At 37.7% G+C, this 12286-nt stretch overlaps 1 protein-coding gene across 1 annotated transcript in view; it reads left to right on the top strand.

Moving 5' to 3' along the window:
• COL19A1 (collagen type XIX alpha 1 chain) overlaps positions 1–12286 on the top strand; it is a 338927-nt gene that overhangs the window by 267076 nt on the left and 59565 nt on the right. Inside the window, exons 24-31 of the mRNA XM_037746028.1 lie at positions 83–172; positions 1769–1813; positions 1923–2000; positions 4791–4826; positions 4936–4989; positions 5079–5132; positions 6482–6523; positions 12169–12273. Of these exons, the coding sequence (XP_037601956.1) occupies positions 83–172; positions 1769–1813; positions 1923–2000; positions 4791–4826; positions 4936–4989; positions 5079–5132; positions 6482–6523; positions 12169–12273 (504 nt within the window). The remainder of the gene's footprint in view (positions 1–82; positions 173–1768; positions 1814–1922; positions 2001–4790; positions 4827–4935; positions 4990–5078; positions 5133–6481; positions 6524–12168; positions 12274–12286) is intronic.

Below are 12286 nucleotides of genomic sequence, written 5' to 3'. Positions count from 1 at the left end.
AACAATGGAAACCACTGCCTCCTTCTCACTTCCCATCATGAATCTGAGCATTAAAGTAAGAATGTTACCTTGTTTTCCACAGGGAGATCCAGGTGGGATCATAGGCCCTCCAGGGCTTCCAGGTCCAAAAGGTGAGGCTGGTCCTCCAGGAAAAAGCCTGCCAGGGGAACCAGTAAGTATTAGCCCTTTTATTAATATTTTTCTTGCAAGTTCATTAATTACTACTTGTGGGTTCGTAGTTTCAGATCACAAGTATGGGAATAAGTTTAGGTCTACAAAAAAAGAAAAAAACAGAATTACCATTCGACCTAGCAATCCTACTACTGGGTTTCTTTTCCCAAAAGAAAATATATAGTTCTACCAAAAAGACGCATGCACTCATATGTTCATTGCAGCTCTATTCACAATAGTAATGACATGGAGTCAGCGTAGCTACCCATCTACCGTGGAATGGAAAAAGAAAATGTGATACATATAACCATGGAATACTAGGCAGCCATACAAAGGACAAAATTATGTCCTTTGCAGCAATGTGGATACAGCTAGAGGCCATTATCCTAAGCAAATTAATGCAGGAACAGAAAACCAAATACTGCATGTTCTTACTTACAAGTGGGAGCTAAACATCGGTTGCACACCAACATAGATATGAGACATGGGGGACGACTGGTGGGGAGAGTGGAAGAGAGTCAAGGTTGAAAAACTGTCAGGCACTATGCTCACTTCCTTGGGTAGCAGGATCCTTCATGCAATAAACCTCACAACACGCAATTTACCCACGTAATAAACCTATACATGTACCCCGAACCTAAAATAAAAGTGAGGGGAAAAAAATAAATATTCATCTGTTCATCTTATTCTTTTTTCTTGTTTTATTTTTTTGAGACAGGGTCTTAATCTGTTCACCCAGGCTAGAGTGCAATGGTGCAATTATGGATCACTGCAGCCTTGACCTCTGGGATTCAAGTGATCCTCCCACCTCAGCCTCCTGAGTAGTGGAAACTATAGGCACACACCACTATGCCTGGCTAATTTTTATATTTTTTGTGTAGATGGGCTTTCCTGAGCTCAAGTGATCTGCCACCTCGGCCTGCCAAAGTGCTGAGATTACTGGCACCTTATTCTTTAAATCAGAGATAAAACTTCTTAAAAGTCGGATAAGCAAAGGGCTTTCTTCTGAAGAAACTATACATGCATGCATCATTTTGCATATGATTTTGGAAGATCCCTAGGCCCCCTGAATCCTAGGCATGGATTCTGTAGATATCTATGAATTCCAGTGAGGTATACTGGTTGTAAACCATAGACATTCCTAGGGCAGTATTGCAAAACAGAAAAACTACCTGAAATTTCCCTTCCGGAGGTTTTGCAGGTATCACCATGGTTTGCCATTTGCAGAAAACATCTTTGTGACCCAGGCTGCTCCCAGGACATTGAAAACTGGACTGATGGAAAATCTAAATAAACAATATTTTTATAATATGTTTTAGGTGCCTTTGTTTCTCATCTTTGAACTTTTTATGTTATTTAATAATAATATTTTTCAATATCAGATGCCTCATTTTAGAAATAAAAACCTTTTGTATTTTAAAACAACTATACAAAATCTATAACTTATTGAAATTTGTACTCCCTGTTCCTTATTCTTTTATAGAAAAAAATTTATTCAAGTGATATGAAGAGTGATGAAACATATTTTAGTTGTAACTTCTAAGGTGTTTGTAACCTTTCTAGAAGAAGTTATGTATTAATGTATTTTTTCTTTTAGGGATTAGATGGAAATCCTGGAGCACCTGGTCCACGTGGGCCAAAGGTATGCAAATATTATAGTTAATTTTTAAGGAATTAATAATTAACAATATATAGTGGAAAATAATTATGTCTCTTGAGCCTAGCACTAACAGAAGCTTCTCATTTCACAGGGTGAAAGAGGACTTCCAGGTGTTCAAGGTTCCCCAGGGGACATAGGCTCACCAGGGGTAGGAATTCCTGGCAGAACAGTAAGTGAAATTCAGTCATGTCCTTGTTGATTCCAATATCATGAAATAAAATCCAGTGTCAAATTTTAACTAGGAGAAAAGAATAGAAAGGTCAGAGGAGGAAATACAAATACACACTATCCAGAGAGGATTGATGGGCATTAAGGTTGTATCACTTAAGCACAGAGACAGTACACACTGTTTGTTTATTAACTTACAGATGCTTCTCACACATACACTAAATTTGGAATAGAAGCAGTCATTTAACCCTCACACTTCCATTCTATATATTAAAAAGCACACATGAATGTTTGTAAGATGGTAAGAATGCCCAACATTAGGTCATTATACATTAAAGCTTGTTTTTAATTAAAACAAGAAGTTAATATTTAAAGTGGATGGAGTATGCATAAGTGAAATGACACCAGAAAGGCCTAAGTAATGTCTTCAGAGTGAAGATATGGTGTTTTCAATAGTGAAAACAAATAATAGGCAGTTTTTAAAGTATTTAAACTATAAGGACAGAGCCTAGAACAGCCTCTATTAATAATGACTGCTATAACCACATTGTAGACCAAATAACAATAAATTATAAAATTTTCATTTACTGCAAAAAAAAGATTTTTGAACAAGAAAAGTGGAAATAGATGGTTATTCTAATGACATTAATTTAGAAAACTGGACTGTGGTGTAATAAACTAGCTTTTTTCCTACTATGCTCTTAACATTCAACATAATACAATTCTGACACCAGCTGTGTGGGGTTTTTTTTCCCATCAATTCTCCAATGGATATAAACTGGATATTCTATTAGGCAATTCATTTCTGATACTATCTAACTGGAGTTAGAGTCAGATCCCACAAAACTGACCCCTACTTCAGATGCCAACTGCATATCTGGGCCTTCATCACTTCTGTCCAGCCAGCTATAAGTTGGGAGTTCCTATGACCCCCACATCAGGTTCTATAGTTTGCTGGAGTGGTTCACATAATCAACTAATGCTTTCTTACATTTACTGCTTTATGATATCAGTAAAGGATATGCTAAAGGGTACAGTTGAACAGTCAGAAGGAGAGATACAAAGGAAGAGGTCTGAAGGGTCCCTGAGTGTAGGAGCTTCGGTTGGGGTGTGTCATGGAGTTGGGAGTTGGGGTGTGTCACTATCCTGACGTGGGTGTTTTTACCAGCCTGGAAGCTCTCTAAACCCCATATTTTGGGATTTTATAGAGGCCTCATCATGTCAGTAAGATTGATAATTAACTATATTTCCTGCCCCTCACCCCTCTTCAGAGAATGTGGGGTGGGCTGAAAGGCTAAGCTTCTAGCTGTGGCTTGGTCTTTTTGATAATCAGCTCCTATCCAGAAGCCCACTGAGTGTCACCTCATTAGGACAAAAAAAAGCTCTCCTATCACCCAGAAAAGCCAAGGAACTAGGAGCTCTGTGTCAGGAACCAAGGCCAAAAAACAAGTATTAGAACAAAAGTTTCTCTTAGCAACCTACTGTTAAGGAATTGGTGAGGTTTTCAGGAGCTCTGTGCCAGGAACTGGGGGCAGAGACCAAATATTATTGTATCACAATATGATATCCTTATATTGAAGTTACTATGAAAAAGTTAAAAGAAAACATAAGTAGTGAAGGGTTATGTTGTGTGTGATGGTTTTCTGATTTGCCAGGGCAAGAATGTAAAAGACCATTGGAGATGGAATTAAACAAAGTAAGAACTTGTATCAGAAAATTATTAGGGGCTCGACACAATGGCTCATGCCTGTAATCCAGCACCTTGGGAGGCCAAGGCAGGCGGAACACTTGAGGTCAGGAGTTTGAGACCAGCCTGGCCAACATGGTGAAGCCCCATCTCTACTAAAAATACAAAAATTAGTCAAGCATGATGCCTGTAATCCCACCTACTCAGGAGACGGAGGTAGGAGAATCGCTTGAACCCAGGAGGCGGAGGTTGCAGTGAGCCGAGATTGTGCCACTACACTCCAGTCTGATGACAGAGTGAAACTCCATCTCAAAAAAACAAAAAAAGAAAAAGAAAGAAAGTAAAATTATTAGGGAAGTGATGATGGTTGAAGAAAAAAAAATCACTGAGGAACACAGGATAAATAGAAAGGGAGCAAAAGTAGCTTTGACAAGAGCAGTGATATGAATCTTTATTTTTTTTTAATAAGAAGGGCAAAGTCAGTGAGCAGTTACTCCAGTCAACTGCTAGAAACCAGCTCTTGGCTTACTTAGATTGCAAATTCCTTATGCAGAAGTTCATGGTTACATAAGAGTGGTACAACTAACATCATTAAGTTCCCCAAAAATCTCCCAGCCTCATTTTATTTATCTGAAATTCTAATTTTCTAGAAGTAGAAAAAATAATTGATTAATATTTTACTTCCTACTCCTGTCACCGAACACTGGTTCTGGCAATTTCATTCAAGAGATAAATGACTCAAAGTAGAAAGCAGAAAAGAAAAGAAGCCCCAAGTCAGTTATGCCTGTGGGCGGTCAGTTTCTGACAGATGGAATTTGGATGCATTCTTTGTGCCCTCATGAATGTGCAGTGACAGATTATGGTAATGAGATAGATGTCCCAGGTTTCTGAGCAAAATCATGTTGATGTTTCCAGCAGCAAGTATCTGATTAAGCATTCACCTACGACCTGAAAGTCTTGGCCGACTTTGCAGTTTTCCATGTGTGACTGGTGGCAAACCCTGTTGTCCCTCTAAGTACATTACAATGCTTAGTCTTTTATCTCACTTGGATAATTTAGGACATTCTTGGTGGAATTTTGATAATAAAATCTCATTTTACTCAGGGCTCCCAAGGACCAGCTGGAGAGCCAGGTATTCAGGTAAGCTACTTAACTAATTTTTTAGCACAGAAAAGCCAGCTTACTTACTTGGGGGAAATGACTGAAAGACCATCCTCATAAGTAACTTTTAATTTACCCCCTTTTCCAGGGTCCTCGAGGTCTTCCTGGGTTGCCAGGAACTCCAGGGACTCCGGGAAATCATGTAAGGACTTTCTTTATCTACCCTCCCCCATTTTCATCTTGCACCTGTGCCAACATGCAAAGATTGAACATGGATACCTCTGTTTTCAGGGAGCTCCAGGGAGGGATGGAAAGCCAGGCCTGCCAGGCCCCCCAGGTGACCCGGTATGTAGGCAGAACTTGTCTGATTTATGTATCTTAAATGCACTCCGAAGCCAAACAGCCTACCAAGCAAGTGTTGCTGTCCAAACTAATTAGAATGCTTGGTGACTACTTGGTGATTTTGTTTATCCCCATTATTTTGTCGAAGGAAAAAAAATTCAGGCTGGGTCATCGTTTCTGTGTGTGTGATGAATACTTATTTCCTAAGGGTATAATTCAACTGTACAATTTTGCCCCAGGCTGAGCCTTGGCATATAATGTCTTAATCCCATTGAAAAATGAGATAAAATATATCGCCATAATTTCTATGCTTTCTAATGCTAGTGGCTAAATGAATTTCATTTTTCTAAATGAAATTTTTCAGGTAAGTTACCTACAATATGGTACAGAGCCATTGATTCTGTAGCTTTAAAATGTTGTAATGATTAAATTATGAAAACTGGCTTGAGTAGGCTCTTAAAAAATGAGTTGAGGCACTAAATGTGTGTTCCAGAGTTTTATTTTAGGTTAAACCTTGTTTTGAGCAATAGTGAAATCTCTTTAAAAAGCTTCAGACTTGGCAGTTATAATTTGAGAGGCCATATGGTACATGACATTGTATTAAGAATCTTGTATAATAAAATCCAAATCTGCCTTCTCAGTTCTAAGCTTCACAAATACTTTCTGCCTCCCACAGTGTTTGGGCCTTATGTGCCTTTATAAGCTATGCGCAGAAGCATATTTTGGCATTACTTTAACACCACTGTTGAGTGAATCACTAGTGCGTTTTTTTCTGGGAATCTTGCAGAGTCTTACTTGGGTTTACACAGTGTCTTTCTGAAAGAACATCTTAAGACGTGGCCAAAATGGGACCCAAGTTCCTTCAGTGTTTACCTGTCACTTAAGCCAACTGTAGGTTCTTTTGAACTTTCATGAGAAACAACTTTAAGGCAAACTTATGTGGTACTTTTCATATTTCTCAACAGCCTGATAATGTGTTTTCCAGAGGAGTGATTTTCTTTTAATAAATAATTTATCTTTATGTATTATTTAAAACCAATAATATACTAGGGATGGCATAAAGGTTGCCATGAAAATATAAAATACAGATGCACAGTCAAAACTACGATATGTGTGTTTGCACATTCATGAGAGAAGAATAGTGAATATTTTTCAAAAATTGTTCTGAATTCTGTCAGTGCTGTGTGTACATTTCTTGATATGGAACATAATGTTAAGCCAATGATTCTGAAGTGAGACACTAGGAGCCACATGGCATTTTAAGGAAAAATATCTACATGGTACTGTATGTTTATATTGTTATTTTATTCATATATAAATACATATATTTGGTTTTATCTTCTTAATCACAGATTGCACTTCCTCTCTTGGGAGACATCGGTGCTTTGCTCAAGGTACTCTGTTGCTGTGTAAGAAATTGCATGTCAATTTCCAGGAAAAATCAGAAAGAAAATATTTAGCAGAAATTGAGTCAATTGCTTAGCTGGAACTACAATTCAATTCTTAAATGGCAGGACATCTTTAAGATAGGAAAATAAACATGTGTCTTTATATATCTTGTGCCATTTATTGTAATCCTTTCACTCTCTTCTTCTTTAGCACTCTCTCACTTTCGGTGGGGTAGTGGTGGAGGGCAGGGGGTAGGATAGTTATGAATTGGCTACAGGGAAGGAATTGTATCATTAGCACCCTGGAGTAGATTATTCTTTTCTCTGGAGGAATATCTTTCTCTTAATGGGTGTTGATCCACGCTGGCTGGTGAAACCTAAACCTTCTCACTGTATCTGTCATGGTCAGTCCCAAGATGAAAATCAGTACTGTTCTATAAACAGCCACTTACAAGGCTGAATTTTGATGTCATGGGATTTTACAAAATTCTAGTCAACAACTGCCCTAACACCTGTTACTCTGTTCAATAAAAATCATCTCTACCTATTATCATCTCAGGGAATTAATCTTGCTACCTTTTGGTTTTTTTTCCTCTAACACTTCCCTGTATTTCATCAGTAAAACAGATGGGGGGAATGATAATGGTATATATTTAAGGGTAGGTATTTGCATGTTTTTGCCTGGTATGCCAAGTAAGATTGAGTGAGCCCACATGAAAATCAGGCCCATGACTTTATACTGAAACACTATGTGTTGTATTTGTCTTTGTATGAATGGACATTGTGTATGTGTACACACACACACACACACACACACACACAGACTTTAGTTAGATATATATGATTTAGTTTGTATTTCTAGCATTTAGCTCAGTGATTTACACAATTATCAGCACAATAGTAAGCAGGCAAAAATATTTGTTTAATTGAATTCAAAAGACTTGAATTCTAGCATATACATTTGTAAGGTAATTGGAGTTTTGGGAATAGATATATAAAAGCAAGTATAAATATGAATATAAATATAAAAATATATTAAAGGAATTTCTAAGACCTCCAAAAGCCAGCAGTTTTTATAAACCAGAGAAGAATATTTGTGGGAATTTTAGGAAAATCTTATATTTACTGAGTTAAAATTACATCCCAGTCAATATGCCACTTTACTTACATCCTCTCATTTAATTTCCATAATAATCTTATGAGTTCAGGCTGTTGCAGCATTCCTACTCTATAGATGAGAGACCCAAAGTTCTCAGCAGTTAAGCAACTTTTTCAGAGTCACAGAGAAAGTAAATGTAACATTAGCACAGAAACATAGGTCCTCAGATATTAAGTCTTAGATTCTTTACAAGACAGTGTTGGAAATAGGATTGCAGCAGTTCTAATGTTTCAGAATACTTAGGGTTCTTTAAGGATGAGAGACTTGTATGCCTTAGTAGAAATGAATATACTGGTAGAATATGGGATCTCACAGAACAGATAAAAGAACCATGAATAGGATGAATAGGCTCTGATAGGAAGCGGAACCAGTGTTCCTGGGCTCTCAGAAGTGGAACTAACTGACAGTCTCGCCCAGGAATCACCCCTCTAATGAATGTGCTCTGCCGTTCCTCCAGTCCCTGCATCATCTCACCCAGGTTCTGAGTCCGTAGAGAACAGGATATCTTGAGTGATAGTCTCCACAAACTGTATACAATAGAAGAAAAGGGAGGCACATAGTTCCCCAAACAAAATCCAAATATAGGAATTCAGATTGTACAGTGGATATGCCAGGCCAATGTAATAACATAATGTTAAATCCTGATCCTGTTACCCAGTACATTAACTCTGTCTCTCTCTGCCTTGATTCTTTAGCCAATTTGATCATCCTGCTTTCTGTTTTCAAAAATTTCTTTGATTAAAGTATTAAAAAGAACTGGCATAACTCTAGGCCCCTTCAAAGGCCATCTTCTAGATTAATCAGTGTATCAATCCCTCTTTGAATGACATTGTGTATTGGTTAATAATTGATGCATCTTTATTCTTTTCATGAGAAAATCTTAAGACATTTTTCCAAGAATATTAGTAAAACTCAGTTTTTTAAAAAAATTTACCATTCTGGTAACCCAAAGAAAATGAAATCAGTTTCAAATGACTCTTAAAAATTATATTGGTAATAATGATTACCATTTTTCAGTGTTTTACTAAGACAGTCAATTGAATAATCTATTCTGAAATGTCACTCCATATTGATATGCCAAAGTTTTATACCATATTGAAATGCCATGTTTGTATCTGCAGATAATTATCTTTTTAATAGTTTTTGAAATATGGAAATCCTTTTGTTTCTCTTAAGTTCTCAAGTGTCCCGTTATCTTCATAGTTTTTCAAATATCAGTAATAGTTATATAAATATATATATTTAACTCCCCTATCAACACATTATCTCTGTCAAATAAACCAGGTGATAAAATTAGTCTGGGAAAGATTGCACATAACTCTAGCTTCTTTTTATATATTCAGACTCTAAGAAAGACCACCATGAAGAGAGCTGTTTAACCCAGCATTTTTGAGATGATTTGCCTCGTGTATTTGTCAAGGTTCCCTAGAGGGACAAAACTAATAGGATAGATGTATATATGAAAGGGAGTTTTATTTTATTTTATTTTATTTTATTTTATTGTTTGTTTGTTTGTTCGTTTATATTTTTTATTGTACTTTAGGTTCTGGGGTACATGTGCAGATCATGCAGGATTGTTGTATAGGTACATACATGGCAATGTGGTTTGCTGCCTCCATCCCCCCTTCACCTATATCTGGCATTTCTCCCATGTTATCCCTCCCCAACCTCCCTACCCTCTGCTGTCCCTCCTCTAGTCCCCCCCAACAGACCCCAGTGTGTGATGCTCCCCTCCCTGTGTCCATGTATTCTCACTGTCCAACACCCGCTTATGAGTGAGAACATGTGGTGTTTGATTTTCTGTTCTTGTGTCAGTTTGCTGAGAATGATGGTTTCCAGATTCATCCATGTCCCTACAAAAGTCATGAACTCGTCATTTTTTATGGCTACATAGTATTCCATTGTGTATACATGCCACATTTTCCTTGTCCAGTCTATCATTGTTAGGCATTTGGGTTGGTTCCCAGATCTTTGCTATTGTAAACAGTGCCACAATGAACATAGGTGTGCATGTGTCTTTATAATAGAACAATTTATAATCCTTTGGATATATACCCAGTAATGAGATTGCTGGGTCCAATGGAATTTCTATTTCTAGGTACTTGAGGAATCGCCACACTGTCTTCCACAGTGGTTGAACTAGTTTACACTCCCACCAGCAGTGTAAAAGCATTTCTATTTCTCCACACATCCTCTCCAGCATCTGTTGTTTCCAGGTTTTTTAATGACCGCTATTCTAACTGGCTTGAGATGGTATCTCAATGTGGTTTTGATTTGCATTTCTCTGATGACCAGTGATGATGAGCATTTTTTCATGTTTGTTGGCCTCATATATATCTTCTTTTGAAAAGTGTCTGTTCATGTCCCTTGTCTATTTTTGAATGGGCTTGTTTATTTTTTTCTTGTAAATCTGTTTTAGTTCTTTGTAGATTCTGGATATTAGCCCTTTGTCAGATGGGTAGATTGCAAAAACTTTTTCCCATTCTGTTGCTTGCCGATTCACTCGAATGATTGTTTCTTTTGCTGTGCAGAAGCTGTGGAGTTTGATTAGGTCCCATTTGTCTATTTTGGCTTTTGTTGCCATTGCTTTTGGTGTTTTAGTCATGAAGTGCTCGCCTATGCCTATGTCCTGAATGGTTTTGCCTAGATTTTCTTCTAGGGTTTTTATGGTGTTAGGTCTTATGTTTAAGTCTTTAATCCATCTGGAGTTAATTTTAGTGTAAGGTGTCAGGAAGGGGTTCAGTTTCTGTTTTCAGCACATGGCTAGCCAGTTTTCCCAACACTATTTATTAAACTGGGAATCATTTCCCCATTGCTTGTTTTCGTCAGGTTTGTGAAAGATCAGATGGTTGTAGATGTGTGGCATTGCCTCCAAGGCCTCTGTTCTATTACATTGGTGTACATCTTATCTCTGTTTTGGTACCAGTACAATGCTGAAAGGGAGTTTATTAAGGAGAATTGACTCACGCGATTACAATGTAAAGTCACATGATAGGCTGTCTGCAAGTTGAAGAGCAAGGAAACCAGTAGTGGATCAGTCCAAGTCCCAAAACCTCAAAAGTAGAGAAGCTGACAGTGCAGTCTTCAGTCTGTGGCCAAAGGCCTGAGAGCCCCTGGCAAACCACTAGTGTAAGCCCAAGAGTCCAAAGCTGAAGAACTTAAAGTCATGTTTTAGGGCAGGAAGCATCCAGCACAGGAGAAAGATGAAAGCCAGAAACTCAGCAGGTCAGCCCCTTCCACCTTCTTCTGCCTGCTTTATTCTAGCCTCACTGGCACCGATTAGATTGTACCCACCCAGATTGAGAGTGGGTCTGCCTCTCCCAGTCCATCAACTCAAATGTTGATCTCCTTTAGCAACACCCTCACAGATACACTCGGGAACAATGCTTTGCATCCTTCAATCCAGTCAAGTTGGCACTCAAATATTAACCATCACACCTCATAAGCTTTTCAGTATCATGCAGAATTAGTGTTCCAAGGAGCCTATTTTTGAAAATCAGATTTACACTGCTATTTATTAGGTCGAAAATATTGAACTTGAATGGCCATAGGCTTTCTTGCCAGCTCCTTATCAATGGCAAGCTTCACTTCCTTTTCATGTTTAAAGATTCTTCCCTTTAAAGAAAATGATAGAGAATAGAAACTTAGGTTGTCCTACCTTCTGTCAGCTGTTAACTATCTCACCCACTCAGTGGCCCTTATTCTCTTCCTTTCTTGGTCATATTCTTATTCCAACAATTTATTTAAAATAAGCCTAAATAGAGCTTTTCACACACTCTTTCTTTAGCTGTGTGATGAGAGTTATGTTTATCTTATGAGCTCAGACACTTGAAGTCAAGCCTTCCCAGATTAGCTAAAGGTTACAGAGAAGGCAATAGAGAGGTAATTCCACTTAGATTTCCTCTTGTCACTTGGATTTGACCTAGGAGTCAAGTCCAAGTCAGTCAAGTAATTATTTCTCTCGAGTGCCTCCACTGACAAAATGTTAGTAAAATGTATGTAGTTGGAGAACTAATTTTGCTCCCAAAAGGACAAATCCTCTCTTCACAATTTTTTGTTGTTTTTAAAATGATTTATGCTATAGGTTGTATGAATTCTGAAATCTTGCTAGGTTTCTAAACTTTATTACCACTCCCTTTTAAAACATTCTGCTAAACAACTGAACCTCAGTTTTTGTTCGCGACTTATGTGTCTTTTCCTTATTTATTTGGAATTTTCTATTTAGGTATCATTGAAGACATGTTTTTAAAATAGAAAACTTGTCAATATCATAAACAGATATCATTGATGAGCTTTGTAAAGAGTTTTTACCTTAAAAAAATTAATGCTTTTAAATGGGATAAATCAAGTTTTCTGAAAGCAGAGTGACCTAGCAATTGCTATATCACTCATCTCTGACAAAGGTTCAAGAAAAACTTCACATCATGTAAAACCTCACTTTTATAGATGGCTTTTATGACTCTCTCAGTAACCTTATCTTTATACTCATTAGAATTTCTGTGGCAACTGCCAAGCCAGTGTCCCAGGGCTGAAAAGCAACAAAGGAGAAGGAGCAGGCACTGGTGAGCCTGGAAAGTATGATTTCGTGACCCAGAAGGTGAGAAACCTGG

The sequence above is a fragment of the Cebus imitator genome, unplaced genomic scaffold, assembly GCF_001604975.1.
Source record: "Cebus imitator isolate Cc_AM_T3 unplaced genomic scaffold, Cebus_imitator-1.0 Scaffold218, whole genome shotgun sequence".
NCBI lineage: Eukaryota > Metazoa > Chordata > Mammalia > Primates > Cebidae > Cebus > Cebus imitator.
Note: the sequence above shows the minus strand (reverse complement) of the source record. Positions and strands in the feature narration are given on the sequence as shown.